The 18,121-nt window shown below is 64.7% G+C and overlaps 1 protein-coding gene across 8 annotated transcripts in view; it reads right to left on the bottom strand.

Moving 5' to 3' along the window:
- The window catches only part of ASAP2 (ArfGAP with SH3 domain, ankyrin repeat and PH domain 2), a 116,851-nt gene that overhangs the window by 2,399 nt on the left and 96,331 nt on the right, over nucleotides 1-18,121 (bottom strand). For 2 of the 8 annotated variants that reach the window (XM_036027634.1, XM_036027633.1), the window contains 11 exons: nucleotides 17,414-17,508; nucleotides 15,313-15,502; nucleotides 14,080-14,165; nucleotides 13,011-13,126; nucleotides 11,747-11,814; nucleotides 10,604-10,717; nucleotides 9,951-10,188; nucleotides 7,448-7,582; nucleotides 5,977-6,148; nucleotides 821-870; nucleotides 336-406 (listed from right to left, as the gene is read on the bottom strand). In XM_036027634.1, the coding sequence (XP_035883527.1) occupies nucleotides 336-406; nucleotides 821-870; nucleotides 5,977-6,148; nucleotides 7,448-7,582; nucleotides 9,951-10,188; nucleotides 10,604-10,717; nucleotides 11,747-11,814; nucleotides 13,011-13,126; nucleotides 14,080-14,165; nucleotides 15,313-15,502; nucleotides 17,414-17,508 (1,335 nt within the window). Of the gene's footprint in view, nucleotides 1-335; nucleotides 425-820; nucleotides 871-5,976; nucleotides 6,149-7,447; nucleotides 7,583-9,950; nucleotides 10,189-10,603; nucleotides 10,718-11,746; nucleotides 11,815-13,010; nucleotides 13,127-14,079; nucleotides 14,166-15,312; nucleotides 15,503-17,413; nucleotides 17,509-18,121 lie in introns of all 8 variants that reach the window. The other 6 variants (XM_036027631.1, XM_028515847.2, XM_036027637.1 and 3 more) reach the window with 3 other exon arrangements.

Here is an 18,121-nt window from a genome sequence, read left to right as displayed (position 1 = left end):
CAGGGGCCAGGGGGACTCGGAGGAGGGGCCAGAAGGGACAGGGAAGAGATCCCGGCCGGGCAGAGAACGGGGAACGTGGTGGCCGTCGGCGCCTGATGTGCAGGGGCTGACCTGGAGCTGCAGTGAGAGGGCCGAGCCCACCAGCTGCTGGGCTCTGGGGTTGCATCCCGCCCAGGTCCAAAGGACCAGGCACCCGGGACGAAGCCACCCTTCCCTGCTTGGGGAATAACCAGCAGGAGGAGGCAAGGCAGGAGGAGCAGGGCAGGAGGAGGCAGGGCAGGAGGGGCAGCAGGGGCAAGAGGGGCAGCAGGGGCAGGAGGGGCTTGCCCACTTACTGTCTGGGACTTCCTGGGCATGGGCGCGGGGGGCTGCAGGGCCGCGGTGCCGGGCAGGGGGCCCGGGGCATCTGTCCCAGAGAGACCCACTGAGTTAGGACGGAGAGGGGTCAGCGCACAGGGGGCCCCTCCGTCACGACGTGAGACGGAAACAACTAGTACAAAAGCCCTAGCGTCTGTCGGGTCTGGAAGGCAAGTTCCCTGGGATTTTCTCACCCGTCAAGGGACAGGTCCCCCAAAGGCCCAAGGGCCCCGTGACCCCCGTGCACGCTGCGCAGAGCCCGCAGACCCCTGCTGGGGCCGCCTGTCTCCCCCCCCACCCCCGCAGCAGCAGCGGGCGACAGGAACTTGGGGTGCAGTACGGCACCAGATGCTGCACGGAGGGCGGGTGACTGCCGGGCAGAGGACAGCTGGGCCCTGGCCAGGGAGGGCTGCCGTGGCTGGAAACAACCCCTCCACTATCCAAGTTCCAGTGAAATAATTACCAGGTCCTCTCGGCTGGCCTTTGCTGACCAGTGGGGTCGACTTGTCGGTCCTGCAAAGAAGGGGGAACAGAGTCACTGAGGCCTGAGGCCTGAAGGCACGTTGTGTACCCCGGTGCCTCACCCCCTTCTAAAAAGGAGCCGGCAGTGTCCAAGTTGCAATGGGCGAGCCAATTCAATCCCATCATTCAACTGCCTCTGTTCTCGAAACAGGAAGAACAAGAGGCCTCGAGGACAGTGCCAGGTTCCAGGTCCCAAGGGGCCCCTGTCCCCGCGTGCCTACACAACACAACCTGGGCTGGAAGCTGGGCACCTGCCGCCCACTCTGCCCCCACTTCGGCCAGTCCCTCCCCTTTGAGGGCCTTGGTCTCCCAGGGCGGGGCTGAGTGACTCCAGGCCCCCGAGGGCTCTGCCTGACCACTGGTCGGCGTCACCCACGCCTCTGTGCACCGTGGCCCCTGTGGCCTGTAGCCGATGCAGCTGGCCCCGGCTCAGGGCCCACCTGTGAGCCCTGGGCCCAGCACCGCCACGGGCCGTGGGCAGGGGAGGCGGTTCTTAGGCCAGCAGGCCAGGGTCTGCTCTGGGTCAACAGATCTCTCTGAGCGGGCACTTCCACCTGCGAAAGGTGTGACTCCTGCCTGTCACCTCGCAGACTGAGGACGAGTGACAGAATGTCTACAGGCTGAGAAGGGAGCGCCATCTCAAGTCCCCCGCCATGTCTCTGCGCACCCCCCATGGCACTGGGCACACTCTAGGGGGTGGGCTGGAGGAACGGGAGTGGGGGTGAAGCGAGGGGCAGGGCGGCAGGCCCAGTGCCGGCTGACTGCTTCCCTTGCTGCCCCAGGAGTGCAGTCTGGGGCCGCAGTGGCGGGGAGGTGAGGACCACGCAGCCGATTTAAAGGGTGGACAGGCGAGGGCCCCGCCCATCTGACCAGTCCTGCCTCCTGATTCCCATCCGTGTCCCCAGGAGTCGTCACACTGACCCCGCTGACCCTTTCACCTTCAGCCAACCACGAAACACTCTCGGGGAGGCGGGACCCTCTAAGGAACTTCTCCTCTGAAGGGCCAGAGGGCAAATCTTCTAGGCTCTACGGGTTACAAGGTCTCTGTCCTTTTTTTTTTTTTTAAAAGATTTATTTCTTTATTTTTAGAGAGGGAAGTAAGGGAGAGAGAGAAACATCAACGTGCGGTTGCTGGGGCCATGGCCTGCAACCTAGCCATGTGCCCTGGCTGGGAACCCAACCTACGACACTCTGGTTCACAGCCCATGCTCAATCCACTGAGCTATGCCGGCCAGGGCTTTTTTTTAAATATGACCTGACTTTCGATGTTACTATCATAACGTGTGAACAGGTAGGCGTGCCAGCTTCCAGTGACACTTTATTTATGGGTTCCGGAATCTGAATTTCATGTAATTTTCGTGTGTCATGAAATCTTCTGTTTTTTCAATCATTTAAAAATCCCAAAACCATCCTCGGTTCTCAGGCCCCAGGGAAACAGCAGGAGGCGGGCTGGGTCTGTCCGGAGCGGACGCGGCGATGTTCTCCGTCAGCAAGAGCTCCGCGGGGCGGCGCCCGTGGTGCCCTCCACCCAGACTTGTCTTACAGGCGCCCGGGCCTCCCCTGCCTTGCACCCCCACCGCCCCCCACAGGAGAGCAAATGATCCCGTGACGGGGCGGAGCCGGGCCACGCTGCGCTGGAGGAGACTCAGGCCGCCCGCCAGCGGGGAGCCCCTCCGAGAAGCAGGGAAGCAGCTGGAGGCCCGCGGCACCCCATCCCCGACAGCGACTCCCCGACAGTGGCTGGCAGCCGGCGGGGGCCCGTCTACAACTTCCACGCTCGGTCTCTTAAAGGGCAGCCGTCTGGGGAGAGCGAACCTGAGGGTGGTGCCGGGGACGAGGGGAGGGAGGTGGGGAGAGGCGCCGATGACCCGAACCCGAACCCAGGAACCGAGAGAAGCCGGCCTGGGGCCGTGCAGCGGGCCTGGGGCTGTGCAGCTCAGCCCCCTCCCCCGCCTCGGGCTCCCGTAGGCTGCTTACAGCTCGCTAAGAAGGCGTTCAAGAGCCCTGGGTCTTCTGGTTAGAAACTGCAGGCCGAGATACATTTGCTTCCACTTTCTCCCAAGGAAAAAAATTTAAAAACTAAAAAGGACAAAGAGAACTTAAGACAGACAGAAAGGCGGTTTTGGAAGTTGGAGGTGGAGGGACGAATCCTAAGCAGCCTGGCTCCCCCGAGCAAGGAGAGCCCTCATGGTCAGGGAGGCTCAGGCCGCTGCCGCAGGAGTGCAAGCCCAAGCCCCCGGCCCCGGGGGGTGTGTGTGTGTTTATGTGTGGGGGGGGGGGGCGCGGGCGGACCGCAGACACACGGGTCGGCCCACGCCTGCTCCAGGAGCTGCGTCCCCCGATTCCAGCCCCGACTCTGGAAAACCTAGCAACTGCACCCCCAACCCCTCCCCACGCCACCGAAGACCAGAAGCTTCTATTCCTGGAGAGGGCAGAGGAGTGTCTGGACTCGGGATGCCGGTGCGGTGGCTGGAAGTGTCTTGAGAAACAGGGGACTAAGTAAAAGCTTGACTTTGTTTCTACATCCAGCCCCCAGAAAACCTGCTCCCTTCAGGCAAGAGACTGGAAGATTGTTCTCCCAGGAACCCGAACTGTTCAAGGGGGAAAAAGAAGAAAGAAAAAGCACCCAAACTCAGGGCTCCCCAGGAAACCCGCTGTGGCGGCTCTGTGTACCGGGGGGCAGTCTGCCAGTCAGTGTTTAATGCCCCCCGACGTGGCGGCTGGCAGGCAGGGAGCACGGAGTTTCCAGGGAAACGGCCTCTAAAGGGACAGAGGTCAAAACAAAGGGAAAAGAACGAGGAAGAACCAAATTACCCAGAAAGGCCAAAGCCAAAGGGAAACACCCCAAAACCCATCGTGAATAATCCACGACGAGAAAGTGATTCCACGGACCAGACAGGCCACCACCAACTTCAGACTTATAGGACAGCAGGGATGAAAACTCAGTTAAACAAGGGAAGACTGAGACAGTCTCCCAGACAGTCAGTTTCTAAAGCACACAGGTAAGCAAACAGCAGACGGCAATGGAAACTGCAGCAGGAGGCTATAGAGCTCCCCAGAGCGGAGCTCCAGCTGCACTTCCAGCCGCGGCCTCCAGGTGGGGCCACGGGACCAGCTCTGGTCCCGGGAGCCTGAGCATCACTCCAGCCAGGGAGGGGAGCCCCCCTTCCCCTCACCAATAACCCTGGGCCCGGGGCGGGGACTGCGCAGTCAGAAGCAGGCGGGGCCTGGGTCTGCTGTGCCAGAACAGGGACACAACTGTGTGCTGGCAAGAAGTCAACCCCCAGAGGTCAAACCCCGGAGATTCGGGGCAGGTGTGAGCACAGTCAGCTTACCCTCACAAAGAGAGAAAAAGGCCATGGGGATCTGACATCTGAACAATGAGAATTATTTTTAAATTGAGAAAGGAAAAAAGTAGAAGGCATTAAAAATAATCAACAGAACTCCCCAGAACCAAAGGATGCAGATTAAATCCTGAAAGTTTATCCAGGTCTAACCTGGTGGCAAGAACGAAAGTGGGCCCACCCTGGGGTGTCAGGGGACGGCCGGGTGGGGGTGGGGTGGGAGCCCAGCAGGGTGAGGACCAGCTCTACGCTGGGCCCCAGGCCTCCGCAGGGAGGGGCGTCTGCACAGGGGGGAGGAGGTGGGGGGGAGGGGACAAAGGGGGGGAGGTCGCCGGCACTGATTCACGCTCACCGCTCACCAGGTAGGCGAACGTGGCAGCCAGGTTTCTCATCACAGAGAAAGGGAACATGGGGACAGTGAGGAAGAGAATGAGAGCGAACCCTCCAGTGCCTTCTAGAACAGCGCCCCCAGATCCCTCAAGGACAGCTGGAGTCTACGACCGCCCTGCCCGTGACCTTCCCCACCCCCGACTGGGCCTGGCTCTGCCACTGCGGGGCCAGTGACCTGTGGCCGAAGGGGTGGCCCGCTGGTCCCCAGGGCCAGGCCTGTCCCTTGGGACTTGTTCTGGGGCCCGGCCACCCCGAGGAGAGGAGGCCCTGGCCACGTGGAGGGCCACGTACCCCGCTGGGGTTCCGGCTGTCGGTCAGCCCCCACCCCCGGTGCGTGGGGTGGAAGGGACTGCGAGGACACTGGCCTCCAGCTGGTGAGTCCCCGTCTGTGCCCAGCCCCCTCCTGCTAAGGCCCCCGATCCTGGGGAGTGAAAACAAGCCAGTCCCATGACGCCGCCCCAAATTCCTGATGCGGCTGCGAGCATGATACAATGGCCATGCCTCATGTCAGTAAGTCATTGTCATGGTGTGGTCTGTTACTAGGACAATCGGTGCTGGGACAGCGTGGACTCCTGGACTTCACTAGAGAGAGAAAGAGAGCGAGCGAGCGCGAGCGCTGGAAACACAGACACACGCGTGTCTGTGTGGGTGTGTGCGTCCAGTGCGGACCACCCGGCAGGCCGGCCCGGGGACAGGACGCTCCGGCGGCAGTGAGCCCACACAGCGCCCCGGTCCTGGCTCCTGAGTGTCGTTCCCACGGCAAGGGGCCCTTTCCCGTCCTGAGGACCCAGGCGGGGAGCCGTGAAACGGCGGCCCCCCAGCCAGGGACGCCGTTCGGACAGGCAGCCGAACCTGCACGGGGCTGAGCACTGGAGGCGGGGTGTGTCCGTGCGGTTCCCCGCCTCGGCCGGCTGTGTTGTTATTTCTCTAGAACGCTCTCGTTTGTAGAACACCTACGCCCCGCGCTGCACCGGGGCCCTGAGGCCGAGACAGCCTCGTGGGTGGGCCACACACAGAACCGAGAGGCCTCGCGTTTCGAGGACTTTAACTCCCACAATCCCACTGTCTGGACTAAACAGAAATCTAAAGTCGTCGTGGGGTGTAACACAGACGTGCCTGTGAATTTTTACAGTTCAAAAATTCTGGATACACTGTGTTTAGGAGGCTGGAAGCCTGGTGAAACCCAGGCAGGCATCCCTGGGCCTTGGGCAATTTCAAACGGTGGCGTGGAAGTCCCGGCCGATGAAATGACGGGCCGCTCGGAGGCTCCTTGAACGCAAGAAGCGAGGCAGGCCGGTGCACCCAGGCCCCAAGGGGATGCGGAAGGGGGACAGGGGGACGGGGAAGAGGGGATGTTCCTTACCCGGGAGCAGGCCTCTTCTGAGGGAGGCGGCTGGGTGGCTGGGGCGGCAGGGGTGGGGGCGCGGCTTTGCCCAGGGGGGCCCCGGGCTGGGCCGGCTTGTTCTGCTGGCCCAAGGCTTCCATCACACCGGGCATCTTGGCTGCGGGAGCGGGCGGCGTGGGAGCCAGGGGATCTGCGGAGAGAGAAGGAGAGAGGGGCCCCCGGGGGGGTCAGAGGGCAGGCATCTCGGCCGGCCTTCTCCCCAGCGGCTCCTCCAGGGAGGGCCCCCCTCTTTTCTGTCACTATTTCTCAAGGAAAAGCCTATGTTCCTCGCAGACTCTCAGTGAACGGGATTGGAGGGCAGGGGGGTCCTTCTGAGCCCCGAGTTGGGACTAAAAGGTTGCTATGCGCCTGAGAGAACTCCCCCTCCCGAGAGGATTCCCGTGGAGAGGCCGAGGGGGATGGCCGTGGGCTCCGTGAGCCGAGACCAACAGGAGTGGCGGCTGAGGCTGAGGCCCAAGCCCTGTCCTGCCCCCGCCCCCCCACCCCAGGGGCAGTCTGGGCCTTCTTGGGTCAACTCTCTCTGTGCGTCCGGACCCAGGGGCCCGCCCGCCCCGTTCCCAGGCTGCTGCGAGCGGGTCTGTCTCAGCAGAGGCCGGGAGCGCCCACTCTGCATGGGCTGCACCACCCGAGAGGGGCCGCGCAGATGAGGGGGCCGAGGCTCAGGGGCCGGATGTGCTCTCCGCAGGGGGCAGGGGTCGCTGGGCTGGGGAGACGGGACTCGGGGCGCAGGCCCACCCCTCGCCCCCTCCGACGGACATTGGCGCTCTCCTTCCACGCCCAGCACGTCCCTCCTGCCGTCCTCTCGGAGGCGGACACCTGCCTCTGACGCTGGCCCCTGAGGAGGGTCCCCCTGCTGGGTGACTCGGATGTGTCTGGGCTGGACGGCCCCCGTGTCACCCCCGGCTCTGGAAGACCCTCCCGGACACAGCTCCCTGCTCTGCCGGCAGCCACACGCCGGGGGCACCTACTGCCCTGGCCTGGGCTCCTGGTGTCATGACTGAGGGTAAGGAGGCGGAAAACACCGAGGGGAAGCTTCCGGGAGCCGAGGGCCCCCAGGGAGCCTGCCACAGTGACCCAGCGGACACTCCCACCTGGCTCGCTGGGGACAAGCCTCCCCCAGGGCCCTGCCCCGGGCTCTGGGACTGCCCCCACATGTTGACAGTGAAGAGAAGCACACACCAGATTCCAGTCCGAATGACGGAGTCCACGTATGCAGACCCACCGAACAGACAAAGGAAAGGCCCCCCGGGCTCACGTGGGGAAGGAAGACAGAAATGTGGCCGGAATGCTGGGGGAGACAGAGGAGACGCAAGCAAGCCCCTGGGGCGGGCGGGGGGAGCGGGGAGGCGCCGGCCGCGCTCTCCCCACCCAGGCCGTCCGTCCAGGTCTGCGCAGCCCACAGGCAGGAAGGAGGCAGGAAAAGACGTACTGGTCGATGTCACGCGGAGAGGGGGCAGCAGTGGGTGGACGGCCGGCGGATCGGACGAAGACCGCTGCCGGCTCACACCGTCCACGCTCACAGAGCTGGTCTTCCACGGGGCGTGAGCGGAGGAGGCTGTCTGAGCTGCACACGCACACGCAGGCACACGCAGGCACGCGCACACAACGAAAACAGAAACAGAAACTGCATTATTGACGCTCTCCCTGGGGGTACAGGGGACCCTCCTGGAACAGCACTGGGACCACAGACGGAGGCGGAGCTTCAAAAACCCCTCCCTCTGTTGCCCGGGAGACAGGAGCGGACACACACCAGTCTCACTGGCTTCCATTCTCCAGGGGACCCGCCATCTGGAGAGGAGAAGGGGTAACCCAGCGACCCGCCCTGAGCACTGTGCCCGGGTTATGGGGCCTCGGCATCTCTCTCCCGTCCGTTCAGCCCTTCCCCCGGCCTGGGGGTCACCGTCTTGCAAAGGGGGGGGGGCGTCCACAGAGGGACAAGGGTGCACATCAGAGACACCAGGTGAAGGCTCTCTCCCACCCCCTGCAAACGCACTGCTGGCCGGGAATGGGCAGCGATGACACCAAGCAGGCCAGGGGTGACACACCAGGGCGGCAGCACCACCCTGGTCGCAGTCCTCCCTCTGCCCCAAGCCCGGTGCTCCTCCTCACCGGGTGGCGTGTGCTCGGGTACATGACCACGCCAACCCCTTTTCCCGGCTGTTGTGGTGGGGGGCCCTCCATGTCAGACCAGGTGTGGACTAGACCAAGAACGAGGAGCCCCCTGGGGGGTAAGCTGAGGGGAAGTACAGTCATCAAAGGAAGACATGGAGCCCTGGCTGCTGCGGCTCAGTGGATGGAGCGCCGGACTGCAAACCAAATGCCACGGGTTCAGGGCAGGTGCCTGCGTTGTGGGCCAGGTCCCCAGCAGGGGGTGCTCGAGAGGCACCCACACATTGATATTTCTCTCCCTCTCTCCCTCTCTCTCTAAACATAAATAAATAAAACCCTTAAAAAAAAAGTGGGAGACATGAAGTTAACTGCCCAAACTGCAAAAGTGGGAAGAGAAAAACTAAAACCCTCATTCTAAGATGTTAAGGAAAGCAAGAAATAAGGACGAACAGCTTTCCACTCCCTCCCTACAGCCAAACAGAGCAAAGTACAACCTTTCCTGACCTGACACGCACAACCGCAGAGCCGGTGCGAGCCCGCGATGGGGCGCAGACGACACAACGAGTACACGTGCCCGGGGGTGGGGGCAGGGCAAGGGAAGCCAGTTGGATGCCCCAGGGACCCGACCACAACTGCTGCGCCCACCTGCCCTGGGCCCCTCCTGGTGAGGGTGGCAGGGAGGACCAGGCAGCGGTGGGATTCGGTTTTCCATCTCCCTTCCTGCTCAGGGTCCTCCCATCAAGCCCGTGGGCGCTGCTGGCGAGGTCAGCAGGCTGGTTCCCGGGGCCTACTCCTGAGGGTATGACCCTGTGCCTGGACAACAGGTTCAGCGGCCTTCTCTGGCCTCCAGACCCATGTGGGAGGGTCTGTGAGACACCCAGGATGGTGGGGGCCTGGGCACATGAGAGCTGGCACAGACCCAGCCTGATGGCACCTGCTGAGCGCCGTCCTCGGCCCCAGCCACCACCTGTCCCTACATGCTCCTCCCAGGGAGCAGCTCCCACACAAATGCAGCAGGGGACTCTCTCCTGTGACCACCAGCCGCCCAAAGCAGCCTCCGTGCCTGGACCTCACGTCCCACGGAGGCTCCTGTCCCTCCCTGGGAATCCCCCACCCGACCACTGGCCGCGGCTGGCAGCCCCAGCCCGGTGCCGGGCTGGCCACTGGCTGGACTCGCCTTCAGGAGCATCGTGGCCAGTGGGGCCCCAGTGCTGGGAAAATCACTTAAGTTGGGCTTTGTTTTCCATGTCTAGGAAGACAAAAAAGAGCATCTGTTGACTCGAAGTCACTACGTGGTGGCAGTGGCAGTGGCAGAGTGCAGCAAGCACTGGTGGGACCACAGAGACTATTTTACAAGTTCCCCCCAAGTTAGCATCTTTGTCTCCTTCATTCCCGGGGATCGCAGTGACACAAAACATTCACAGGGGCCACAGGCCGCCCACCCGAGTGCAGGCGGGGGAGAAGAAACAAAGACGAAGGCAAAGGCAGGAGTCTCGAGTGCTGGCAAGCAGAGAGGAATAGCCCAGACAGAAGGCTCTGGGGGGGAAGGGGGGAGTCCCTGCCTCCCCAGGCCGGCAGATGCCACGCCCTGCCCAGCGCAGGAACCCAGTCGAGATGCTCTCCGCCACGCGCAGCGCCCTGTGCCTGAGGGCGTTCCTTTTGGGAGCGAACAGAAAAACTGCAAGACGAGAGGCCCCCAGGGAAGCAGGCCACCCTGCCGCTGGCCCAAAGCCTGCACAGAGGGGCAGAGCGGCTACTCAGCTCCCGAAACAAACTGAGAACCACACCGTGCACGCACTGGCCGGGCTGCCAGGGCTCAGTACCTTTGGCCAGGTTCCGTGGGGGCAGCGGGGGGGCGCTGGTGGTGCTGGGGGCCACAGGCAGGGCGGGTGCCGGGCTGCCGCTCAGGATGGCCCCGTACGTCTCGTTCTGCAGGACGCTGGGTGCGAAGCTCCGCTGTTTGTCCTTGGCCAGGCCGGCGACGTCTCGGGCCAGGGAGGCTGCGCCAGGGCCCAGCTGGTAGAAGCTGACCGGCCGGTCCTCCCGCCGACTGGGGCTGGGCTGCAGAGGGGCGGTGGGCAGGCGTGTGGGATGCAGGCACACGGACCCCTCTCGGGCACCGTGTTTGAGCCCCTGGTGACCGCCCCCCGTGCACCACGTCTACCTGGGTGTGGTCCCGACTCTCCATGGTCCCACAGGAGCCGCGAGACTTGAGAGTCGCACGTCTCTGAGTGGAAACACCCCCCCCCCCGCCCCCCACAACCCTCCGTTCTGTGGAGGGTTTAACACAGAAGCCGCTTCACCTTCGCCAGCCAGAGTCACCTCGACCTGCCCCTGCGTTTCCCGTTTGTAACCCTGCTCTCTGGGGTGACCGATGGCAAACAGCTTTCCACCCCGGTTTCGGCCCGGGAACCGCCCCGAACGGAGCTCACCGCGGGCGGACATGGTGACCCCGGCGGCCCGGCCCGGCACAGACCTGCGGCTTCTCGTCCGCGTCGTCGTCGCTTTCGTCCAGGTCCTCGTGCAGCAGCCGCCACTCGTACTCGACGTGCACGTGGGAGCTGAGTCCCCCGGCCAGGGCCTGGGTCAGCTGGGGGGGGGGGGGGGGGGCCGTGGTGAGGAAGGGGGCACCCTTCCGCCCAGCCGTCCACCAGCAGGGAAAGCCTGGCGGCGGGCGGGGCAGGGAGCTGGCCTTTCGCTGCAGGGCCGGCTTCTGCAACTCGCTGGTGTCGGGCTAACCCCTCCCTAGCTCACAGGCCGCCAGGGAGCTCAGCCCTCGCCGCAGCTCCCCTTAAGGGCTCTGTCAACGGCACGCGGGCGGGGGGTATCTGAGAGCCACAGAATGGAGGTCAGCCTGGTCGTACTGACCACTGCGTGTGGGAGCAAACTCAGTGTGTCCACAGGAGGGTGGACAGCTAGTTCTGCTCTGGACGCACAGGAGAGAAGCCTGGGCGCCTCGGGACAGCAGGGGTTCGTGTCCTCCATTGCCAGAGGGCTGCCTGTGTGACCTTGGCAAGTTACTTAGCCTCTCCGTGCCGTTCCCTCCTCTGTAAAGTTGGGGAACAGCAGAAAGCCTCCCCGAGGTAGCAATCAAGGTGAAATGAGCCAAGGCCACAAAGTGCTTGGAACAGAACCCGTCTACCGTCCTGCACTTCGAGTGCACCGCCAGGAACAGCTGTACCTACCTGCACTCGCACTTCCTTCACCGAGTGCCACGGTCACCCTCCCACCCTTGCAAACTGGGGTGCCTGACTCCACCTCACAGAGCAGAGAGGAGTGGGGGGGACTTCCTCCATCACAGCAGCAGAACCCCACTGCAAACTGGGGCCTCCCCACCCCCGCCCGGTGGGCTCTGTCTGCGGGCCACACGGCTGCTCCCCCCAGAACAGGCCCAGGGAAGACGGTGCATCACAGCCCACGTGACGCGGGGCGGGGCGTGCCGCGGCGAAGGGACCGGTTCACAGCGGGGCCTTCCCGAGGACAGACAGAGCGTGCCTCCGCTCCACGCGTCCAGGGGCAAGGCAGGGGCGGCCAGGGTCCGAGCCCCACCCCTCCCACCACTTCTCCCGCCGCCCCCTGGGAGCAGGACCTGGGGAAGGCCTGGCCCCGCCGGACTCACCAGCTCCTCACAGTGCTCGTGCCGCAGGCGCTTGGCGATGTCCAGCGGCGTCTCTCCAGACTCATTCGCTGAAAGGGGGGCGACAGAGACGTGTGAAGGGCGACACCGAGACAAGCAAAGGCGCAGAGAGGACAGTGAGTTCCCCAGCGAAACCCCCAGCGAGTTCGCGCCAGGCCGGGCGGACTTGGCCTTGTGACTGCCCAGAGCGGCCGCCTGTAAGGTCGGGGAGCTCCCACAGACAGGTTTGCGCACATCACGCCGGGGAAGCCGCCGGAGAGCCGAGCCCTGCAAGTCGGCCCCGAGCCCGGCAGCTCACCGCGAGTGTCGGACCCCGGGCTCAGCGGACGGCGCAGCAGGCACCACGCCGTGATACATGCCACGCCTCTTTTGAAGCTGTCTATGAACTTTAAATCGTGTCCTTTCTTCTAAACAAGCCTCAGTCAACAAGGTTGGATTATTAATGTTTTGAAAAAAGACCTGTCCTGGCTGGTGTGGCCCAGTGGATTGGGCACCGGCCTGTGAACCGAAGGGTCACCAGTTCGATTCCCAGTCAGGGCACATGCCTGGGCTGTGGGCCAAGCCCCCAGTAGGGGATGCACAAGAGGATCCAAACACACACTGATGGTTCTCTCCCTCTTTCTCCTGCCCTTGTCCTCTCTCTGAAAACAAACAGATAAAATCTCTAAAAACAAGAACAAGAAAGAGGCCTGGCTCTCGGGCAAGCGTGTGCCTCTGGTCCGTCCTCCTTGCCCCCTTTCCACAGGCCTCAGGCATTTCCTGATGACCCAGCACAGCCAGCGGCCGCTGGGCCGCCTGTGCCTGGCGGGAGGGCAGGGACCCACGGCAGGGGAGGGGTGCAGGCCAGGCCAGGCCAAGCAAGGGCCCCTCCTGGAGGAGACCAGGTGCACCTGGCACCCCAGGGCCAGCAGGGGCCAGTCTGGTCCTGGGTGTGGGCTATGAACAGGAGGGCGAGATGCCCCAAACCTTGTCCCAATTGCCCTCAGCCACAGGGACAGCTGCAGGACCCACCCTCTCCCTCATCACCCAGCCGATGCCTGCAAATGATGGACCGTTTGCAGACAAAGGTGCTGATGGGCACCCAGCCCTGGGCAGCCCTGCAGAGCGTGCCAGCGGAGGTCCCTTCTCTGTCCCCAGCCCGGACGGCAGCCCAGTGTCCGCCCGGAGGGCCTGCTCCCCGAGTCTCGGTTGGGACGCAGACCGGAGCCCGAGGCCGGCAGCCGGCGGCAGGCGGAGGGCCACGCACCTATGTCGACGGAGGCCTTGCCCCGCAGGAGCAGCTTGAGGCACTCGGCGTTGTCGGTCAGGCAGCAGTAGTGCAGGGCCGTGCTGCCCCTGCCCGTCTGCTTGTCCAGGTTCCCGCTGTGGGACAGGGGGGGAGAGACAGAGAACAGTGGGTCACAGCCGGAGGGCCGTGCTGCCCCTGCCCGTCTGCTTGTCCAGGTTCCCGCTGCGGGACAGCGGGGGAGGGAGAGAGAGCAGTGGGTCACAGCTGGAGGGCCGGCTGCCAGGGCTGGGGGCAGGGGCCTGAGCACGAGAGAGGGGAGCCCTCAGAACATCCGGGAGGAGGGCCCTCAGCCCTCCCGCAGGGCAGGTGGGCCAGTGCCACCCCTGCTCCTGTGGACGGGGCACCCTGGACGTGGACCCCCAGGGAACTGACAGCGATGGCAGAAAAGGCCCGAGAGCGCCAGGCACCTGAGCGGCACCTGAGCAGGGGCCCAGGCGGAAGGCACTGCCTTCCCAGATGGCCCCGGACCACCACAATCCTCCCCCCTCCCCCCTCCCCACCAGTGCCCCGAGGCCCCGGGAAGCCCATGTGACTCGCCCATCCTGACCCACAGGAGGACGGATGTACTTCTTCCATCTTACTAAGGACACTTCCGCTGGAAAAGGCAAAAGCCACCTTTCCACAGACCTAAGTCCCCAGACCCCTCTGAGCCTGCCCGCCCCGGACGGGCCCTGCCCGCGGGCTCCGTGGGGACTGTGAGGGGACGTCAAAGGTTCTCCCAACACAAAACAAGACCAGGTGCCCCGCACATGAGACAGGCCACTCGAGCGCTGGTGGAGGCCACCACCAGTCTGCCCTCCGGGGCTCAGCATCTATCTCCCTGAGACCCCTCGGACCCCTGGGAGCCCACGGAGGGCGGGCGCCCTTCCCCACGCTCCAGGCTCTGCAGGGCCGCACGGGAAAGCCTACCCACCCCACAACCCATGCTCAGACCCGGGGAAGGCCAGCACCGGGCCACACAGCCCCTGAACCCTCCCTCGGCAGCCCCAGGGAGCAGGGTCAGCCTCCCCGACCCCAGGGCGCCTACCTGTTCTGAACCAGGAAGTCCACGATGTGCAGAGAAGTCCGGTCCACCGATCGGACGGCAAGGTGCAGGGCGGTCTCGTCCGGCTCCTGTGGGGCAAGCCGGAGCGTTCCAGGACCCCGCGGGACCGTCCCACCTGTGACCAACCCTCTCCTGCAAAGCCTCTCCTCTTTCTGGCCACATGCCCACCCCTGGGCTGCACGGTGCCCCCGCACCCCCACGGTGGGCTCTGCCCGAGGGGCCCTGCACTCCACAGACTGGCCCCACCTCCCCCGGCTCCGCAGGAGGTGAGGAGCAACTCGGGGTTTTGTTCCCCAGTCCTCCCGTCCTCCGTCCTTGCCCCTCACACGCATCGTGAGAGCCCGTGAGCAGGGCTCTCGCTTCCAAGACTCCAGGAAGGTTCCCGGGCCTCCCACACGCCAGCCTCTTACGCCTACCTGCCCCTGATCACATGCGAATGTGAGTGTCTAAAAGCAGGCTGAAGTCTGCACCCTGCACTAATGGGTAAGGCCACCAAGGCCACTGTCCGCAGCTCCTGCTGGGTCGGGGGCACGTGGCCACCGCTGCCTTCTCTGAAAGGCAGTTCTGGTGAGCGGGGGAGGAGAGACCAAGCGAGCGCCGCGTGAGACCGGGTGGGTGCGAGCGCTGCAGGCAGCACCTGCCCCGGTGGCGGGGGCCAAGCTCAGAGCTGAGTGGGCTCCGTCCCACCCCGCCGTGGCCTGACCTTCCTCTCTCAGGCCCGGACGTGCACACGAGACTCCACACTCAGGCGCTCAGGGCCGACCCCAGCCCCGCGTGCCTTTATTCTGGGGGCCAGGGGGTCTCACGGGACGGGCGTTGTGTGCCCACGGGCTCCTGCGGAAGGGGTTAGGACCCCGCTGACCTAGGTCACTGTGGGTCCCGACGGCGAGACCCCACCCTCTCAGGAAGGTTCCCGGGAAACTGGGGATGTCTTTCCCCCTCGGGTTCCCTGCAGGGGGGTGGGGAGGGCTGGGGATTGGGGGCAGGGGTGCACCAGGCTGGCAGACACCCCCCTTCCCCATGTGGCCCAGGATCTGCAGCCGAGGCCCAGCCCGGGCCCCCCCAGTGCCCGAGAGCTGCCGACGCTGCCCCCGAGTCCCACACTCCGCCTCCTGCACAGAACTCCACTACATGGCCACCATTTCCCTCTCCTGGCCTTGCCACGCTCTCCCCCCGCCCCCCTGCCGTGCGCACGGCAGCCGGCCCCGCGCTCACGTGTCCGTTGGCCAGCGGGATTCTCTCCGTCAGGTCCACGCCGTCGGCGTACGCCTGGAGCAGCCCGAAGATGTCCCTCGTCTTGACGGCCTCGCCCAGACTGTGCAGCTTGGCCGCGCCGTCCGCGTGCCTCTTCCGCGCGTACTTCCTCTCGATGTACTTGGCGGTGATGTAGTCCTTCCTGGCGTGCCTGGGGGCGAGCACGCCGGCCCCGTGAGCAGGCGGGGGCCGCAGCTCACGCGCCCAGCACCCACTCCACTCCGGGCCGTGACGGGTTTTATAAACACCCGGCCCCGCCCCCCTCACGGGAGGCTCAGTCGGGGAGGCAGCCGCCAGGTGACCACCGCAGCACCTGTGTTCACGGCGACACCTTGAGCGTGCTGGAGAAGCACTGGGACCTGACAGCTTCCCGCACAGGAGGCCTCTGGGCCCAGGGCAGGGGTCCTGGGGCCTTGTGCCGGTGGGCAGGGCCGCCTGCTCGCAGCCCACCTGCCGCCCTGGCCTCCTCTCCCGAGGTCGGGCTCCGAGCCCACCCAACTGCTCCCCTCACCGCCTCCCGCGTGCCCCCGGCCCTTGCCGACCCATGGGCCTCTACGGGGAGCGCTGCCCGCGCCTTCTCTCCTCGGTGACCTGCACCCCTGCCACGGCCGTCCCTGGGTGCCCTGCAGACGCTGGCCTGCCCTCAGTTAGAGGGGCTCTCGGGATGGTCTGCCCGCCCGCCCACAGCTTTGTGACCTTGACTGCTGTGGGACCAGCCCCCTGGGGGCCTCCTGAAAGGCTGAGGCTCTTGGAGAAAAGCGGGGAAGCTAATGAAACGATACAGTTCGTGTGTCATTCAGGAGGAGGGCTGCTTCTCCTCTGGGAGAACGGGGCCTGGAGACATGAGGGTCCCGAGTCACGAGAGCGCCCCAGTTCCGGCCCCTGTGAACAGACGCATGTCCGGCTGACCCCTCCCGCCTGCTTGTATCTGCCCACACCCCCGAATGCACCTGGTTCTCAGGGACAGCGTGTGTGGGAGACAGAGCCAGGGCCGCATGTGCCTTTCACCTGGCGGTGAAACTCTAGCTCACCTGAGCAGCCACAGGCCTGGGACTTGTTGCCGCATGACAGATGCACTCCCCACCACGATCAGCTCATTGTGGCGGGAAACACAAAAGGGAGCGAGATGCACTCATCAGGAAGGCATCTGTGAGGACCTGGGTGTGGCGTGAGGTGGGCGGAACGTGCCAGAACAGAGCCGAAGGCCACGGGGGGGGGGGGGGGCCTGGATGCACTGCTCAGACGCACGTGCCGTCTCTGTGGCCGGGGGACCTCTCCCCCCTCTCCCCGTCCTCTGCCCCACACTGCAGGCCTCTCGAAGGAGGACAGGCCACCCTACCCACCAGGGCAGAAGTCTGAGGTGGGCAGGCCAGGCACCGCGCTGACCAGGGGGACCCCTGACCGCCCTCCAGAGCCCAGTGTGACCTGGGTGACCCGCACTCTGTGCGCCAAGACCGGCAGGAGCGTCTCCTGCTGTAACCCCTGCCTCAGCGGGCCAGCTACTGCCCGGTGAGGCTCAGACACCTCTCCGCTAGGGCTTGTACCCACGGAAAAACACAAGAAGTACTTCTCTTTGAAGGAAACAACACACCCCACGTTTGCAAGGACACTGGGGAAGACAGTGACACCCAATCGTGTTGCTGGGAGACTCGACCCTCTTGGGGGCTCAGATGACGCAGAGAGACCTAAGACTGGAGCACCCACGGTCCCCGAGGAAGGAAGGAAGGAAGGAAGGAAGGAAGGAAGGTGTGAACCCACACCCCGCCAGCAGAGGGCGACACGCACCACGCCTCCTTCACACGCAGCAGCCCCAGCCCAGTGGGCGTTGCGGCGGCCTCTTCCTAAGAAACACAGCCAAGCCACATTTCTGGTGGGACACCCCTAAAGGGCCAGGGGACTTAAGACGACGACAACAACAAGAACAACAACAACTAATCAGGCTGATTTACCCCCTAGAGAAGCAACCGCCGTGCCCGACCCTGGTCCTCTCCCGCGTCTCCGCAGCCGGGGGCAGGGTGGCCAGGGTGCGCGCAGAGGCGGCGACGGCCAGCCCCGTACTCACATGTCGCTGCCCGGGGTGGGCTTGACCGCGTCCTCGGCGGGAAGGCAGCCCTCCATGATCTCGTTGAAGCCCGCGTTCCCGATGTTCTTGGCGAGCTGCAACAACAGAAGCCTGTGTCGGGCACTCAATTATTGATGCACGCCTGGCCGCACACCGCACATCCGTCTGATGATTTATTTAGTGGCTGCTAAGAAATAGAGCAACGCGGTGGTTTGCCCCTAATGAGGATGGACAAAACGCAGACCCCAGAGGTCCCCGGGGAATGCGAGGGGGGAGGAGGCCGTGTTCCTGCTCCAGGGCGGGCGGGGGGGGGGGGGGGGGCTCCCAGAAGACCCCAGAGAGGGTGACAGTGCGGACAGGACGCGTGGGAACTGGCCCCGGGCGGGTGTTCATCCCCACCCATGCCCCCAAAACCTGTGCCCCCAAAATCTGGGCTCCCACTGAGGCGGGTCCAGCCCCCGCCCCCCGGGGCCTGTGGGCTAGGATGCGGGCTTGAACTCGGGTCCTCCTGATGGGGGCTGGGGCTGCAGGCACATCCGTTAGCCAGCACTTAGGGTTATCGCCAGGAGGTAGGTGGTGCCTGCCTCACCGGGTGGTCATGATGGTAAAACGGGGCCACTTAAGTGAAAGCGTCCAGGAGACAGAACGCAATGAGTTTGTTCCACGGGGCCGGCCCCCGGTTGCCCATCAGCCTTCTGACTGGCTACA

The sequence above is a fragment of the Phyllostomus discolor genome, chromosome 6 (genome assembly GCF_004126475.2).
Source record: "Phyllostomus discolor isolate MPI-MPIP mPhyDis1 chromosome 6, mPhyDis1.pri.v3, whole genome shotgun sequence".
NCBI classification, from domain to species: domain Eukaryota; kingdom Metazoa; phylum Chordata; class Mammalia; order Chiroptera; family Phyllostomidae; genus Phyllostomus; species Phyllostomus discolor.
Note: the sequence above shows the minus strand (reverse complement) of the source record. Positions and strands in the feature narration are given on the sequence as shown.